The 13,572-nt window shown below is 40.2% G+C and overlaps 1 protein-coding gene across 1 annotated transcript in view; it reads left to right on the plus strand.

Moving 5' to 3' along the window:
• LOC310841186 (uncharacterized protein) overlaps positions 1-13,572 on the plus strand; it is a 65,466-nt gene that overhangs the window by 40,848 nt on the left and 11,046 nt on the right. Inside the window, exons 15-16 of the mRNA XM_083731772.1 lie at positions 1,372-1,557; positions 8,777-9,094. Of these exons, the coding sequence (XP_083587898.1) occupies positions 1,372-1,557; positions 8,777-9,094 (504 nt within the window). The remainder of the gene's footprint in view (positions 1-1,371; positions 1,558-8,776; positions 9,095-13,572) is intronic.

Here is a 13,572-nt window from a genome sequence, read left to right on the forward strand (position 1 = left end):
GAAAGTGTGACATACATAGCATCGTAGGGGTTTTGAAGAGGAGAAAGTCTGAAACCACAAATATTCAACAATGGACATGCCAGAGCAGGAAAGCATAATTTGCAAGAAAGGACATGGTTCTGAAAAAAAATTCAGGCATGGATCCAGATTCATATTGGAAGGTCAAGCTCATTTCCTTATCCAGGGCCACAGGCCCAGTTCAGAAAATCCTTTGGAGAATCCCAATCCTGTTTCAAGAGCCCAGCATCAGGTCTAGGCATTCAAAATGGGCAGATTGCTGAAAGGGATATCTGGGAAGGGAGATGCAATCCTTAATGACAATAGCAACCCCTCCTTCCCGCCCACGTTGAGGTTGAGGTTACCTCTGGAAAACTAGTGGACACATCAATAAGAGCTTCTCAATTGTTCCCCTCCATCTACCCATGTTTTACATGCCAGGTTGGCATGTTCTTCTCATATTAAATTTCAAATAGCTGCTGTTTTACCCTTTAACTGATCTGACATTTAAAAGCAGCATCTCTGTGATTTGTGGGACCACAGAGTGTTATTGAAACTGAATGACTGACCAGAAGAACCAGCCGTGTCTTCCCCTTACCTGGTGTGTCCACCTTCTGCCAGCATTCTACTACATATCCCTTATTACCTTAATGATAGCTCTTCCTTTTCCCAGGCATTCACAAGGAGCCTACTATACCTTGCTAAGCACATTTCCAAGGTAATATAATTCTGATAGCCAAATGGATCCCAAATAATCCTGTCCCCCTGAAACAAGCCAGCGGTAAAGGTTTTCCAGTGGTTAATATGTATGGTAATAATGAAAGCAGCAGAAGACCTAAGACTGGAGCAATGCCGTGGAGCACAATCTAGCATTTTATAGGTGGTTGGCCCTAAGCAAGCTCTTTGCAACATTTCTTGACATAAGACAGGTTCTTCCATATTCACCACCACCAGACATTTAACCTTGCTTTGCAGCTCGATGCCCAAGAGGTAGAGAAATTGTCAACCTTGAAAAGGGATGTAATTATGGTAGTAAACCCAGCGAGTGGATATAGCATACCTGATCAAAGCAATGCTTCGTACTTATCCAGAAATGGTTATTCTTTAGGATGTGTGAGATGTGACCCAGTAATGTGTAAATATCTATGTTGTGAGACCCACGGAATAGCAATAGCGCAGAACTGTAAGGTTGTTTAGGTTATGGCGGAAAGCATTTGTATTACTTGAAAGCGTTTAACTGTGATTGGATCATGGCTTTAGTTTAAAAGAAAATAATTATAATTTGATAAGCAATAGTATTTAAATGTGCATAAACCAGGGAGGGGGAGGGAAGAGTGTTAAATAACCACTTTTAACTAGCTTCCATGCTTCCAGATCAATGACATGCATGAAGAAAATAAAGTACTAAAAAGACAGATTGCCACACTCCAAGAGACCACGAATGTTCATGACATGGAGTCAAAAGCAAATAGAGAAACCATCATGAGGCTCGTCTCAGAACTGAGCAAAGAACAGAGGCAGGCAGCATCCTGCTGTCAAGACATGGAAAAGTTAAGTAATGTAAGTCTTTTTCATTTTTCTGTTGTGGGGCATCGAGTCTTTATGCAAAGGCTTACAGTACTTTGAAGAGAGCTAGGTGGTCGCTTGTTACAAGTTTGGGGATGGAGAGAGAAGTATATGTGACAAAATGTTTTCTTAAAATCAAACTAGACAAGTGCAAGCATTTTTAATAGACAAATTGCCATATAGGGCTTTAACCTTTTGCACTTCACAATGGTCCCTATCTGAACTTGGAGCCCCATGCCTGATTTCCATGTGGGGAGAAAAAGTCTCATTGATGTGAATGGGAGTTTTTTCCTTAGGAAAGTTGAAATCCTAGAGGGGCTTTAACTCTTTTAACCCTTGTCCAATCCAGATCAGACTCCCTCACACTGTCCATTTGTTTTTAAAAACTTTGTACTTAAGGACACAGACATTTCTTTGTTTTAGCATATACCAACTGCCGGTGTCCCTTATTCTTTGCAGCTTCCGTCTTACAGTGAAAGAGCTGCCAGATGCATTTGAAAATTGATAAGTTTCTAAATTCTCCTGCTAAACAAGCAACTGTAATCAGGGGCAGCTGTTACACTGAAGTAAGCACACACACACACACAAACATATGCACAGGTTCCAGATGGGAATCATTTTCCTGCCTCTGGTCTCCATCTCTGTATGGGTCATTGAGAACTGGGGTACCTGGTTTTGATTTTTTTGATTCAGATACAAAAACCCCAAACTGGTTGACTGCAGCTACATAGGACAGCTGTAGCAACTGGATTTTAATCCAGAAGCCATTCAAGCAACCGGTCATGTAATGGTAATAAGGTAAGCAAATGTGGTTGTCCGCACAAAGTTATAGTGGTTCTTGGTGCAGGAAGAGTTCAAGAGTTACTGAAACAGATGTTCAGGCAAGCATTAGATATGAGAAGGTGAGCAAAGAGAAAAGATCATGAGTCACTCAACTGATCTGGCTTAAATTAAAGGCTGATTTATCTAATAGATCTTAAATGGGTAAATGCTTTTAAAATGCATCATTAAATGAGTTAATGCTTTTTTAAAAGGAACAATAAACATGTCACATGAATCTTGTTGAAAACACTTCAGGAGTACATCAAAATATAAAGTTAAACTTAATGTTTTGTCTGAAGACTTTAATGGTAAACAATGGAACTCAGTCACATTTAACTTGCATAACAACAGGACCTTTGTGGGATATTGGCTTTCCAGAAAACATAGATTCTGTCAAAAGACATGGCACGCATCAGATCACATCTCAGCTGAACTCAATACAGTCCCAAAACTGTTGGTGATAGTACTTAGAGGAACAAATACGTTCTTTATTAAGGGATGTGGTCAGTCATACAACTTATGAAATCATGGAACACATTTGATAAATGATTTGGACCGAAGTAAGAACACTGCTTTCGGGGTTAGTGGTCATGGAACTTCCCACATCTCTTATATAGTTATGTCACTCAATTCAACCCTTTAAAAATGTTCAGCATAGATGTCACACATGTTTACAGGAACTGTGGTGCACTTAGGAATTGTTGTAAAGGAAGGAATATGGCCCTTTGGAAAGTCTGTTTTGTAAGCATAGACTGCCTGCCAAAACCACAATGGAGAATACGGCAGTGACTTATCTGTCAAATATTAACATTTGTTTTATTTCATGAGATATTGGAAACTTGATCAGATCTTAATATATCAGTTGTTTTGAACACTTGCATTCAAGCCACTCACCTATAAGATCCCACCCTTCATCATATGTGATTTTGGGGCAGGTAAGAACAATTTAAAAAACTATAAAAAATAAGAAAACCATTAAAACAGTCAAGACAGCAACAATGACTTTTTAAAGAATTGAAACTGGGTGAAACTTGATAATGGAACTTGATTCAACATATTTTCTTCCATCTTCAACTGATATTTTCTTGCCTTCATCATGATAAAGGCTAATTGGTGTGTGTGAAACACTGTGCAGTATAGATTTAAATAAAGACGCCCCCACCCCTTTATCTGGTTTTGTATAATATATTGTCATTGCAAATTTTGGTCTCTTTTTAAAAATACAAGATCATTGTAACAGCTTTGCCTAGATGAAGTGTCATGGGAAGAACCTGAAACAAGAATAATAATTTAGGAACAATTTTCATTTGGACAGAGGGTAGATAGCTGCCATTTAGACCATTTGCCAATGTCACTTTTTCTTTGTTTAAATAAGGGAGAAAAATTCAAGTTATGTTTCCTTGGGATTTTTTACCCCCAGAGTATCTGAAAACTTTGTCAAAAAGGAACTTGAAGTAATTTATACATCTTCAGTTGTTCCTTGGGACATATATTTAAAAAAAAACAATCTTTTTTTTATACAGAGACCTGTTCCAACCTCAGAGGCGGTACTATTTCTCCCCCCTTCCCTTTTACATTGTATTGAATTAATATCTAGTTTCTCTAAAAGCATTTCCAAGGGTCAGATCAGATAACTCTATGGAATCTTCCATATAAGAGTGTTATAGAAATTTTTATAATAAATAAATACTGCTTGCAAATGTGCTTGTATAAACACTAATTTGCCATTTCACTTCCGGTTTAATAGCAAGCCATAGTTTGGCATTCCATCCAAGCCAAGCAACCTATGCTTCATGTAAATCACAGTTCACCCACAAAGTAGGATTGTAAATCATAGTTTGAACTGAGTTTTCATTCCTGATATTTGACAAACTATAGGTTTATAGTATTCAAATGGGCCATTGCACGAACGAAAAGAGACATGGTTTGCAGTAACAATAGTTTTCTAGTTTGGAAGTAAAGTCAAGAAGGACCAGAGTGTTTCTGCTCTTTCAGGTTCACTGTTAAGCTACTGAATCCTGTGAGCTGTGTACTGTGTGTTTACTGTGCTAAATGCACTTAACTGTGGATAATTAATTCACGTCACAAGCAGAAAAGCTGTGCCACAAACAAATGAACATATTGCTTGTTAGGCAAAGGCTGCTGTCTGAGTTATAATTAATAACGGGTGCAACAAAAATAGTTAACTGAAGTTTGAAATTAGTAAAAGAAAATTTACTTCTTAGCACTGGATAGGCTAGGATTAGAAGGCTGTTCTGAAGTAGGAGATCACACTATAACTTGAAAGTGTGGATCACTTTTTGAGAATTGGTGAATTTTGCTGTAAGGTGCTTTCCTGTAAAGTAGCATGTATACTTTCTTGCCAGTATGTATATCACTGCATGCAGTAAACATGGACGCTAGGATATCTCTGCTTTCCTAGCCTTTTTGAGCTTTGTGGATATTAGCTCTGAAAACCATAAGGTTGTATCCAGCAGAAAATAGAAGGAATTCATCAGCAGAACTGGGGCGGGAGGCAATTTTTGGCAAATTGTTGTTTCCTCTGAAGCCCCCTGTGCCTCCCCTACATCTGCTAGGGGCACAGGGGTCTGCAGAGAAGAGGGAATAACTGAAAAATTCCTCTTTGCCTGATTGCACTGACACATTCTGTAGTGGATGGAAGCCGTTGGACACTACCCACAAAATGCAGAAAGGACTCTGGGTTCCCCATTTTGATTCTTTCTCCTGGAATGGATGTCTGCCTCTCTTGTTGTTTAGTCGTTTAGTCGTGTCCGACTCTTCGTGACCCCATGGACCAGAGCACGCCAGGCACTTCTGTCTTCCACGGTCTCCCGCAGTTTGGTCAGACTCATGTTTGTAGCTTTGAGAACACTGTCCAACCATCTCGTCCTCTGTCGTCCCCTTCTCCTTGTGCCCTCAATCTTTCCCAACATCAGGGTCTTTTCCAGGGAGTCTTCTCTTCTCGTGAGGTGGCCAAAGTATTGGAGCCTCAGCTTCACGATCTGTCCTTCCAATGAGCACTCAGGGCTAATTTCCTTAAGAATGGATGCATTTGATCTTCTTACAGTCCATGGGACTCTCAAGAGTCTCCTCCAGCACCATAATTCAAAAGCATCAATTCTTCGGCGATCAGCCTTCTTTATGGTCCAGCTCTCACTTCCATACATCACTATTGGGAAAACCATGGCTTTAACGATACAGACCTTTGTTGGCAAGGTGATGTCTCTGCTTTTTAAGATGCTGTCTAGATTTGCCATCGCCTTTCTCCCAAGGAGCAGGCGTCTTTTAATTTCGTGACTGCTGTCACCATCTGCAGTGATCATGGAGCCCAAGAAAGTAAAATCTCTCACTGCCTCCATTTCTTCCCCTTCTATTTGCCAGGAGGTGATGGGCCCAGTGGCCATGATCTTCGTTTTTTTTATGTTGAGCTTCAGACCATATTTTGCTCTCTCCTCTTTCACCCTCATTAAAAGGTTCTTTAATTCCTCTGCATATCTGAGGTTGTTGATATTTCTTCCAGCAATCTTAATTCTGGCTAGGGATTCATCCAGCCCAGCCTTTCGCATGATGAATTCTGCATATAAATTAAATAAGCAGGGAGACAAAATACAGCCTTGTCGTACTCCTTTCCCAATTTTGAACCAATCAGTTGTTCCATATCCAGTTCTAACTGTAGCTTCTGGCCCGCAAGATTTCTCAGGAGACAGATGAGGTGATCAGGCACTCCCATTTCTTTAAGAACTTGCCATAGTTTGCTGTGGTCGACACAGTCAAAGGCTTTTGCATAGTCAATGAAGCAGAAGTAGATGTCTTTCTGGAACTCTCTAGCTTTCTCCATAATCCAGCGCATGTTTGTAATTTGGTCTCTGGTTCCTCTGCTCCTTCGAAATCCAGCTTGCATTTCTGGGAGTTCTCGGTCCACATACTGCTTAAGTTTGCCTTGTAGAATTTTAAGCATAAGCTTGCTAGTGTGTGAAATGAGTGCAATTGTGCGGTAGTTGGAGCATTCTTTGGCGCTGCCCTTCTTTGGGATTGGGATGTAGACTGATCTTCTCCAATCCTCTGGCCACTGCTGAGTTTTCCAAACTTGCTGGCATATTGAGTGTAGCACCTTAACAGCATCATCTTTTAAAATTTTAAGTAGTTCAGCTGGAATACCATCACTTCCACTGGCCTTATTATTTGCAGTGCTTTCTAAGGCCCATTTGACTTCACTCTCCAGGATGTCTGGCTCAAGGTCAGCAACCACACTACCTGGGGTGTACGAGACATCCATATCTTTCTGGTATAATTCCTCTGTGTATTCTTGCCACCTCTTCTTGATGTCTTCTGCTTCTGTTAGGTCCTTTCCACTTTTGTCTTTTATTATGGTAATCTTTGTATGAAATGTCCCTTTCATATCTCCAATTTTCTTGAACAGATCTGCCTCTCTAGTCTCCCTGAAAACCAGAAAATGCTACAGCTTTCTGTTAACTTTCTTCTATAGTTGGGGAAACATTTCCTAATTGTTTGATCTAAATCAGTTTCCCTGTCATCGCTTTTGCTTCTCGCCCCCTCTTAAACCTCCCCACCTCCGTGGTTCTGAGAAACAGTTTTTTGTTGCTTCCTTTCTTGCATCTTTTACAAAACGCTTGAAAATCTTGCTTTTCTCTAGGAGAGACACACCAAGCTCCTTCAGTCCTTCCTCTGATGGTGTTTCTTTCAGGCTTCTTATCAGCTGTTCTTCTCTTTGAATTCTTTCCTCTCTGGTATACGCTTTGAATCACAGTGCCAAGAACTGTCTGTAGTTCTTCATCAAAGAATGAAACGAATGTAATCTGGAATGTTTGTTTTTCTCTCATTAAATGCAGGATGGCTGCTTGTAATCATCCTGTTTTTCTTCAGAGATTTCAAATGAAGCTGTATCCTAACCAATATCATTGTAATTTGACTTTAATTTTGTCCTTCATTGCCCCAATATGAAAGAGTGCACCACAGATCATAACTTTCTTTTCTGTATGAGCTTTACATATAGGGAAAAGTCTCTGTGCCCCACATGCACCAACATGTGTGAGGGACGTGGCTGCTTTCTGGGCCTTGCATATGAATAGCAACATTTTCTGTTACTCACAGGAGTGGTTGGAAGAATCTGTCCATTTGTTTCTCTTTGTTTCTAAACGATGTTGTGCTGCACCTGCGATGAGGAAAGAGTGCATTTGTTGAAATAATATTGCAATCTGAAATTGTTTCCTCAATTTTCTGTAATATCAGTAATTTAATTCTTGGCACTGGATTAGATTCCTCCCCACCAAGATCTTTTAAGAAAAGTAGCAGGAAAATTAAATTAAATGGAAGGATGCCAAAATATACAAAGGCAGATTTTGTTGAATGTGACGTCTCCAATTAGAGTAGGTTTGAGTGGTGACAAGTATGCACTTAACACTTCTCATTCTTCTTATAAAGAATCTATTCTTAGAGTTGGGATAATTAGGGAAATAAACTTGACCCTTCAAATCTAGCATTCCACTTCCCATTTGGCATCCAGAACCAGATAAGTCATAAAAAAAAAAAACAGAACACCCTTTCAACATGCACTCAGCTGGTTGCCTAATTATTGTACTTTGCATAGAATTAAAGTATTTCCTATTCCCAGTTGTTAATCAGAAGGTGCATTAAACTTGTAGGATTAATAGCCATTGCTGTTTTTATAGATTGCGTCTAATGTAAACAGTTTGTTTCTGTGCCCACAAGCATCTGATGTTTTTATTGCCAAACTCCCACAGCGTTTCATTAAATATCACCAAAATTTTGCTTTGCCAGTATTTTTTCTCTGAGGCAGTGAGTTTTGGAAGCACATTGTATGAATGAGAACCAAGCACTTTGTGTGTGTGCGTGCACGGGCACTTGCTTAAATTTTAGACTCTCTACTGCAACAGTGCCTCTCCAAAGCATCGTCTGTGCACAGAAGGCCATTCTGAGCTGATATGGAGAGTGTGTGATGGGGCAGAGAATCCTCATAAGTATGCAAGAATCTTAAAGGTATTGAAAGTAGGTGTCATTAGTGATTTATAGGTGGGACTACATCATTTTATGAAATAGATAGATAGATATAGATATTATTATTATTATTATTATTATTATTATTATTATTATTATGTAATCTAGACTTCTATGAATGGCATAGAGCAGGACAAGCAAGCCCAGGTCCTCATCCCCAAATATTCCCTTCTCCTAGCTTGTGCTGTGCTTTCTTGTCCTATCATGGTTGTTCAAAGGGGAAAGTACGGTGAGCAGTGGACATGGCCCCTCAACTTCATGTTGATTACCCTGAATGCAGAATCTGCAAACTTTGTGCATTAATATAGAAAAGGAAAATTGCGGCTACAATATGATTGCTGTGGCTTTTATTTAGGATCTGAGCAGCACTACGGAAGCTAAGCAGAGCCTCGAGAGGGAGATCAGAACCCTCCAAGAGAGACTGGCTGCAAGTCAAAGGGCTTGGGAAATCTCGCAGGAGGAAGTGAGCCACCTAAAGAAAGGTTGCCATGAGAAAGAAGAGAACCTGAAAAGAAGCATGGAAGAGGTCAGGGCTGAAAAGCGTCTGCACGATGCATTTAAAGAGCAAATCATCACCCTGCTTGGAAGCAGCTGCATTATAGCCAGTCGATCTGAGGAGGACATTGTAGAAAAAATTCGAGAAATGATCAGCATGGAGGAGAGCAAAAAAACAGTATGTGGCTATCTATTGTGATTGCTTGAGATGCTTGATTTTCTGTAGCTTATTTTCTGTGTGAATTGAAACCTTGCACATGTTGGCTGCCTTGCTCTGCATACACCCTTTGCAAAACAAGAAACAAACAAATCTAAGCCTTCCTTTCAGTGTTGGAGTTTAAGCACCACAGCATCTGCCTCATCATCCCGGAAAGTAAGCACGGGTGCTTTGCAGACAATCCCAGAGCCCCATATCAGAAGCATGTCCAATTAAATCAAAGCTGATCCAATCCTTTCCCTGACCACAGGTCCACAGAGAATGCATTTTTTGGCAGTAGTACTGCTGCCCTAAACATTTCAATTTGGCCAGCCTGAACATATTTGGCCAGCCTGGGTGTATGGCGCAGATCCTACTTTCCCTGACAATAGAGAGCCATCCTCTTTTCCATTGCAGGGGAGATGATCTAAATACAAACAATCTAACTAGGGAGAGGCATAGCTGCAAACAGGCACTCATAGTAGTGGCATGGATGGAGGCTGCCTTCAAAAATAATAGTAGTAGAGTGAAGAAAAGTCCTCTGGTGGAAAACAATCTATGCACATAAAATTATTTATCCCCTGTGGCCTTTCTGTTGCATGAGAATTTTGATATGTAAACTCATGATGAAAGTATGTGCATGCATGAATTACAGCATTAGATGTTCAGAGCTTTGCCAGATCACAAGGCTTTTGCAGAATATATTAACCCTGTCAGATTTCAAGTTGCAACAGCATATCCCACCAAAATACTCAATCATTCTCTTTTTTCATCATTATCTTTTTGTTTGATCTCTTAAATTCCCGTTCATTACTGATAAGAATTGGTTCCATAACTGTTGACAAAACTTCCAGAGCCCACTCTTCCCTGTCTTTGAAGACTTCATGTGCGGCATTTTAAATGAAACAGGCAAATTATGGGCAAAATTTTAAGTCTGACAGGTGAGTTATTAGGAATAAAAATGATCAGTTTTACTTTTTGGAGGCCTGTCCATCTGTATATTGTGCAAGGCTACTTTTCATTGTTAAAATTTCGCTGAACTGGAACTCAGCGACTGAGCAGAACTGTGTATATTGATGGTATAATTTCCTTTCATTTCAATTTATTGCTAGTGGGAGATCTCAGAGTGAAATCACAAATCAAGTAATAACAGCAATATTGAATTTTATCAACTTTTGCTCCTCCTGTGACTTATTTGTTTATTTATTATGGGTCTCCATATTGATTAATCTTTATAGCTGTCACAGCAGAATCCTACTCAGAAGTAAATCCCATTGACTTCAGCCTTGCACTACAGTGTATACCCACTTACTTGAGAGAAAGAGTCACTGACATTAATGAAACTTACATCTGAGTAGTATATCATGTGGTGCAGCACCCAAAGTGAATATTTTGCTTATTGTAAGACTTTCAGAGTGGTTTCCAGTTGAAAACGCACTGAGTTAAAATAACAGTATCAGCACCAGTTGTGACTGGTGTTTTATTCAGTCAATCCAGGAAACAACTTAGCTTCCATGTTTTTCAACTAAGGGTGGAGAAGCTTTTCAACTCCAGGGGTGCTGTATATTGGGATATCTGTTGGACACTGCATGTCCACAGAGGCCAGGAGTCAAAAATTGGTGTCGTCCACATCTACCGCACCCCTAATACATGCATACACATCCATCAATTCATTCTCTCTCTCTCTCTCTCTCTCTCTCTCTCTCTCTCTGTGTGTGTGTGTGTGGCTTGAAAACCACTTCTGTTGACACTGCAGAGGGAAGTGCAAGCTTTACGGGGAGGCCCTTATACATTGTGTTAGACTTAGGTGGAGGTTACCAGTGCATAGCTATCTATGGCCAAGAAAAGTGTCGGTGGCAAGTTGATTGTGCAAAGCACCAGTGGGGAGTTCACTGAGGAATCTGGCAAATTAGCTGAAGTACCAAGGTGTCTTGAAGGTTGGCTGGTTGAATAGGCTGCTCCACCGCACTACTCTACCTCCACCGGCCATCATTTTGTGACTGGTGGGCCCTTAGTACTTTCAACTGTCTCAAGTGGGTCCTGGGGCTAGAAAGTTTGAGAGCCCCTTATATTTTAAATTGAAATGAGCATGTGAAAGAACCCCTGGAGGCAGGAGCGATGGTGGTTGGAGTAGAGCATGTTATTCTTTCAGTGGTGGTGCTATTCCTACTCCATGTCTTGGAGGCTGCTGGTCAGGTGGGGATAACTCTCCATGTAGTAATAGCTTATAAATGTTACCCTTGAGTGGAAAGATCTTTTAGAATTTCAGTGATATCCTCATGGCAAGAATAGCTTTGATAAAAGAGATAAAACTTTGGGACTTGTGGTAGCAGGTGGCTGGGAAGTTAGAGCACCCTTTTTTGGAATGGAGATGGGATTGTTGGGTTTGGTTTTCCAGAAAGATTCTCATGAAATGCTGTGCAAGTAGGCCTGGCAGAAACATTTGGGGCTACCACAGAAAGTAGGGTGCATACTTTTCCATATAGAAATGGCCACTCTCAGTGAAAGCAAAGATGGAAAAGTACTGAGTGGATTTGCTGAAGAAAAGTTAGCCTTCAACAAGCACATAGTACAGATTTGTCCTGCTTACACGGCCCCAGAATGATGTCTGTCAGTAAGGAAGAGTGCACTTCAGCCTCTGGAGAGTTCCTATTTGAAGGTCAGGAACTGAGATAACAGTGTCAGAAAAGACTTGAGCATACTCCAAACTTGTTTTTCCCGGGGAAGTGCTATCAGGTTTTTTGGCTGGAGTGCAGATACACTTATACTTGATCGATCATCTGCTGGCCTCTTCAAAAAAAAGAAAAAAGAAAAAAAGAGTGTAAAATCAAATCTAGCACGTAGTGTTTAGGTGCAAGGCTCAAACAATATATATTTTTAAACCCACAGAAATTCTAGGGTTTGCTGTTAAATATGTTATCGAATATTTTTGCCTATATTCCAACAACTCATTGAGACAGGTGAGGTGGTAGAAGTGAGGCTTTGAGGCTCACATTTTAAAATATCTAGTGTAGGACGGTGGTAAAGTCATCTAGTGTGTGGAAGCTTTGGAAATTATGTGGTCCTATATTTTTGAGAAGGTTAAAATAATATACAGTCATACCTTGGGTTAAATATGCTTCAGGTTAAGCGCTTTTGGGTTGCGCTCTGTAGCAACCTGGAAGTAACGGAACACGTTACTTCCGGGTTTCGCCACTCACACATGCACAGACTGTCAAAATGATGTCATCCGCGGAAGCAATGAATCGCGATCCGCGCACACACAGACGCGGATTGTGTTTGCTTCAGGATGCGAACAGGGATCCGTAACGGATCCCGTTAGTATCCAGAGGTACCACTGTAATAATCTTCTTGTGGTATCTCATAATGCCTGCACCCTGGGAGGGTTGTATTATTGTGCTTTAAATGGAGAACAAATAACACCCCACTGCTGCTATCACTTTGTTCACATGAGCCTCAAAGTTTCAATTCTCTCATCATTCCCCACCAAAAAAATTCAATAGCCAAATCCATCTTGCTACGTTAGGCTACAGTCAGAGAGCCAATGGGAAGCTGCAAGGATGTTACCCTGCCTGATCTCTGGCCTTCACTAACTCTCAGGAAGCTGGCATATGACTTTTCCCCCTACTGTCCTGTTGACCAAAACTAAAAAGTTACAGCATTAATTTTTAATTGCTTTAACTAAATTTGCTACAAGACTTTTGTCATTTACTTTGTGCCCTTGTTTAGACTGTTATTTGAAAGAGATTCCTCCATTGCCCTATCTCTTTACATAATGGCCCTAAAGTGCGGGGGGGGGGGGGAACGACCCACATTCCCTGGTTGGGGGGTGAATTGCCAGGTTTTTCCATCTTTCCATTAGGAACAGCTGGCTTGGTTTGTGCCTTATTATTGCTTGGCTTGATGTTTTCAACTGTGCGGCTCACTTGTTTGCATCTCTTTGTTGCTGTTTGCGTTTCATAGCATTTATATACAACCTTTACCCTGTGTGCCTCAGTCTCGGGTAACACAACTCGTTTGTATTTGAAATGTTGCAATCTTTAAGTGCTGAAGCGGGCAGTGGAAAAGTTGTGCACATAAATGCTTGCAAAATCAGGCCAGCTTGCAAACACGTGGTTTACATCTGCTAATCAGGAACATAATTTAACAATATTTTGAGAATGGAGCTAAAACTGTACAAATAAATACCTAAACCACTACAGAGAAGTACAATTAAATTTAAACCATCTTATTAATGTGGTGAGTGGAATCTAATACTCTTAATTATAAGAGTCTAATGGAAGATTTGTAAAGTTAACAGTTAAAACACATTTTAATCATTTATACGGGCTTGCATAATAGGGTTTAGTCTGCTTTTTTGGCTTTGGCTACCCTGGTTTTAGGTTTTTTGTTTTAAGTCGGCGCAAAATGCATGTCTTAAAAGCATTCCTGTTTTAATGTCAAATATGTTTTTAAAATAT

The sequence above is a fragment of the Podarcis gaigeae genome (genome assembly GCF_964106915.1).
Source record: "Podarcis gaigeae genome assembly, chromosome: 3".
NCBI lineage: Eukaryota > Metazoa > Chordata > Lepidosauria > Squamata > Lacertidae > Podarcis > Podarcis gaigeae.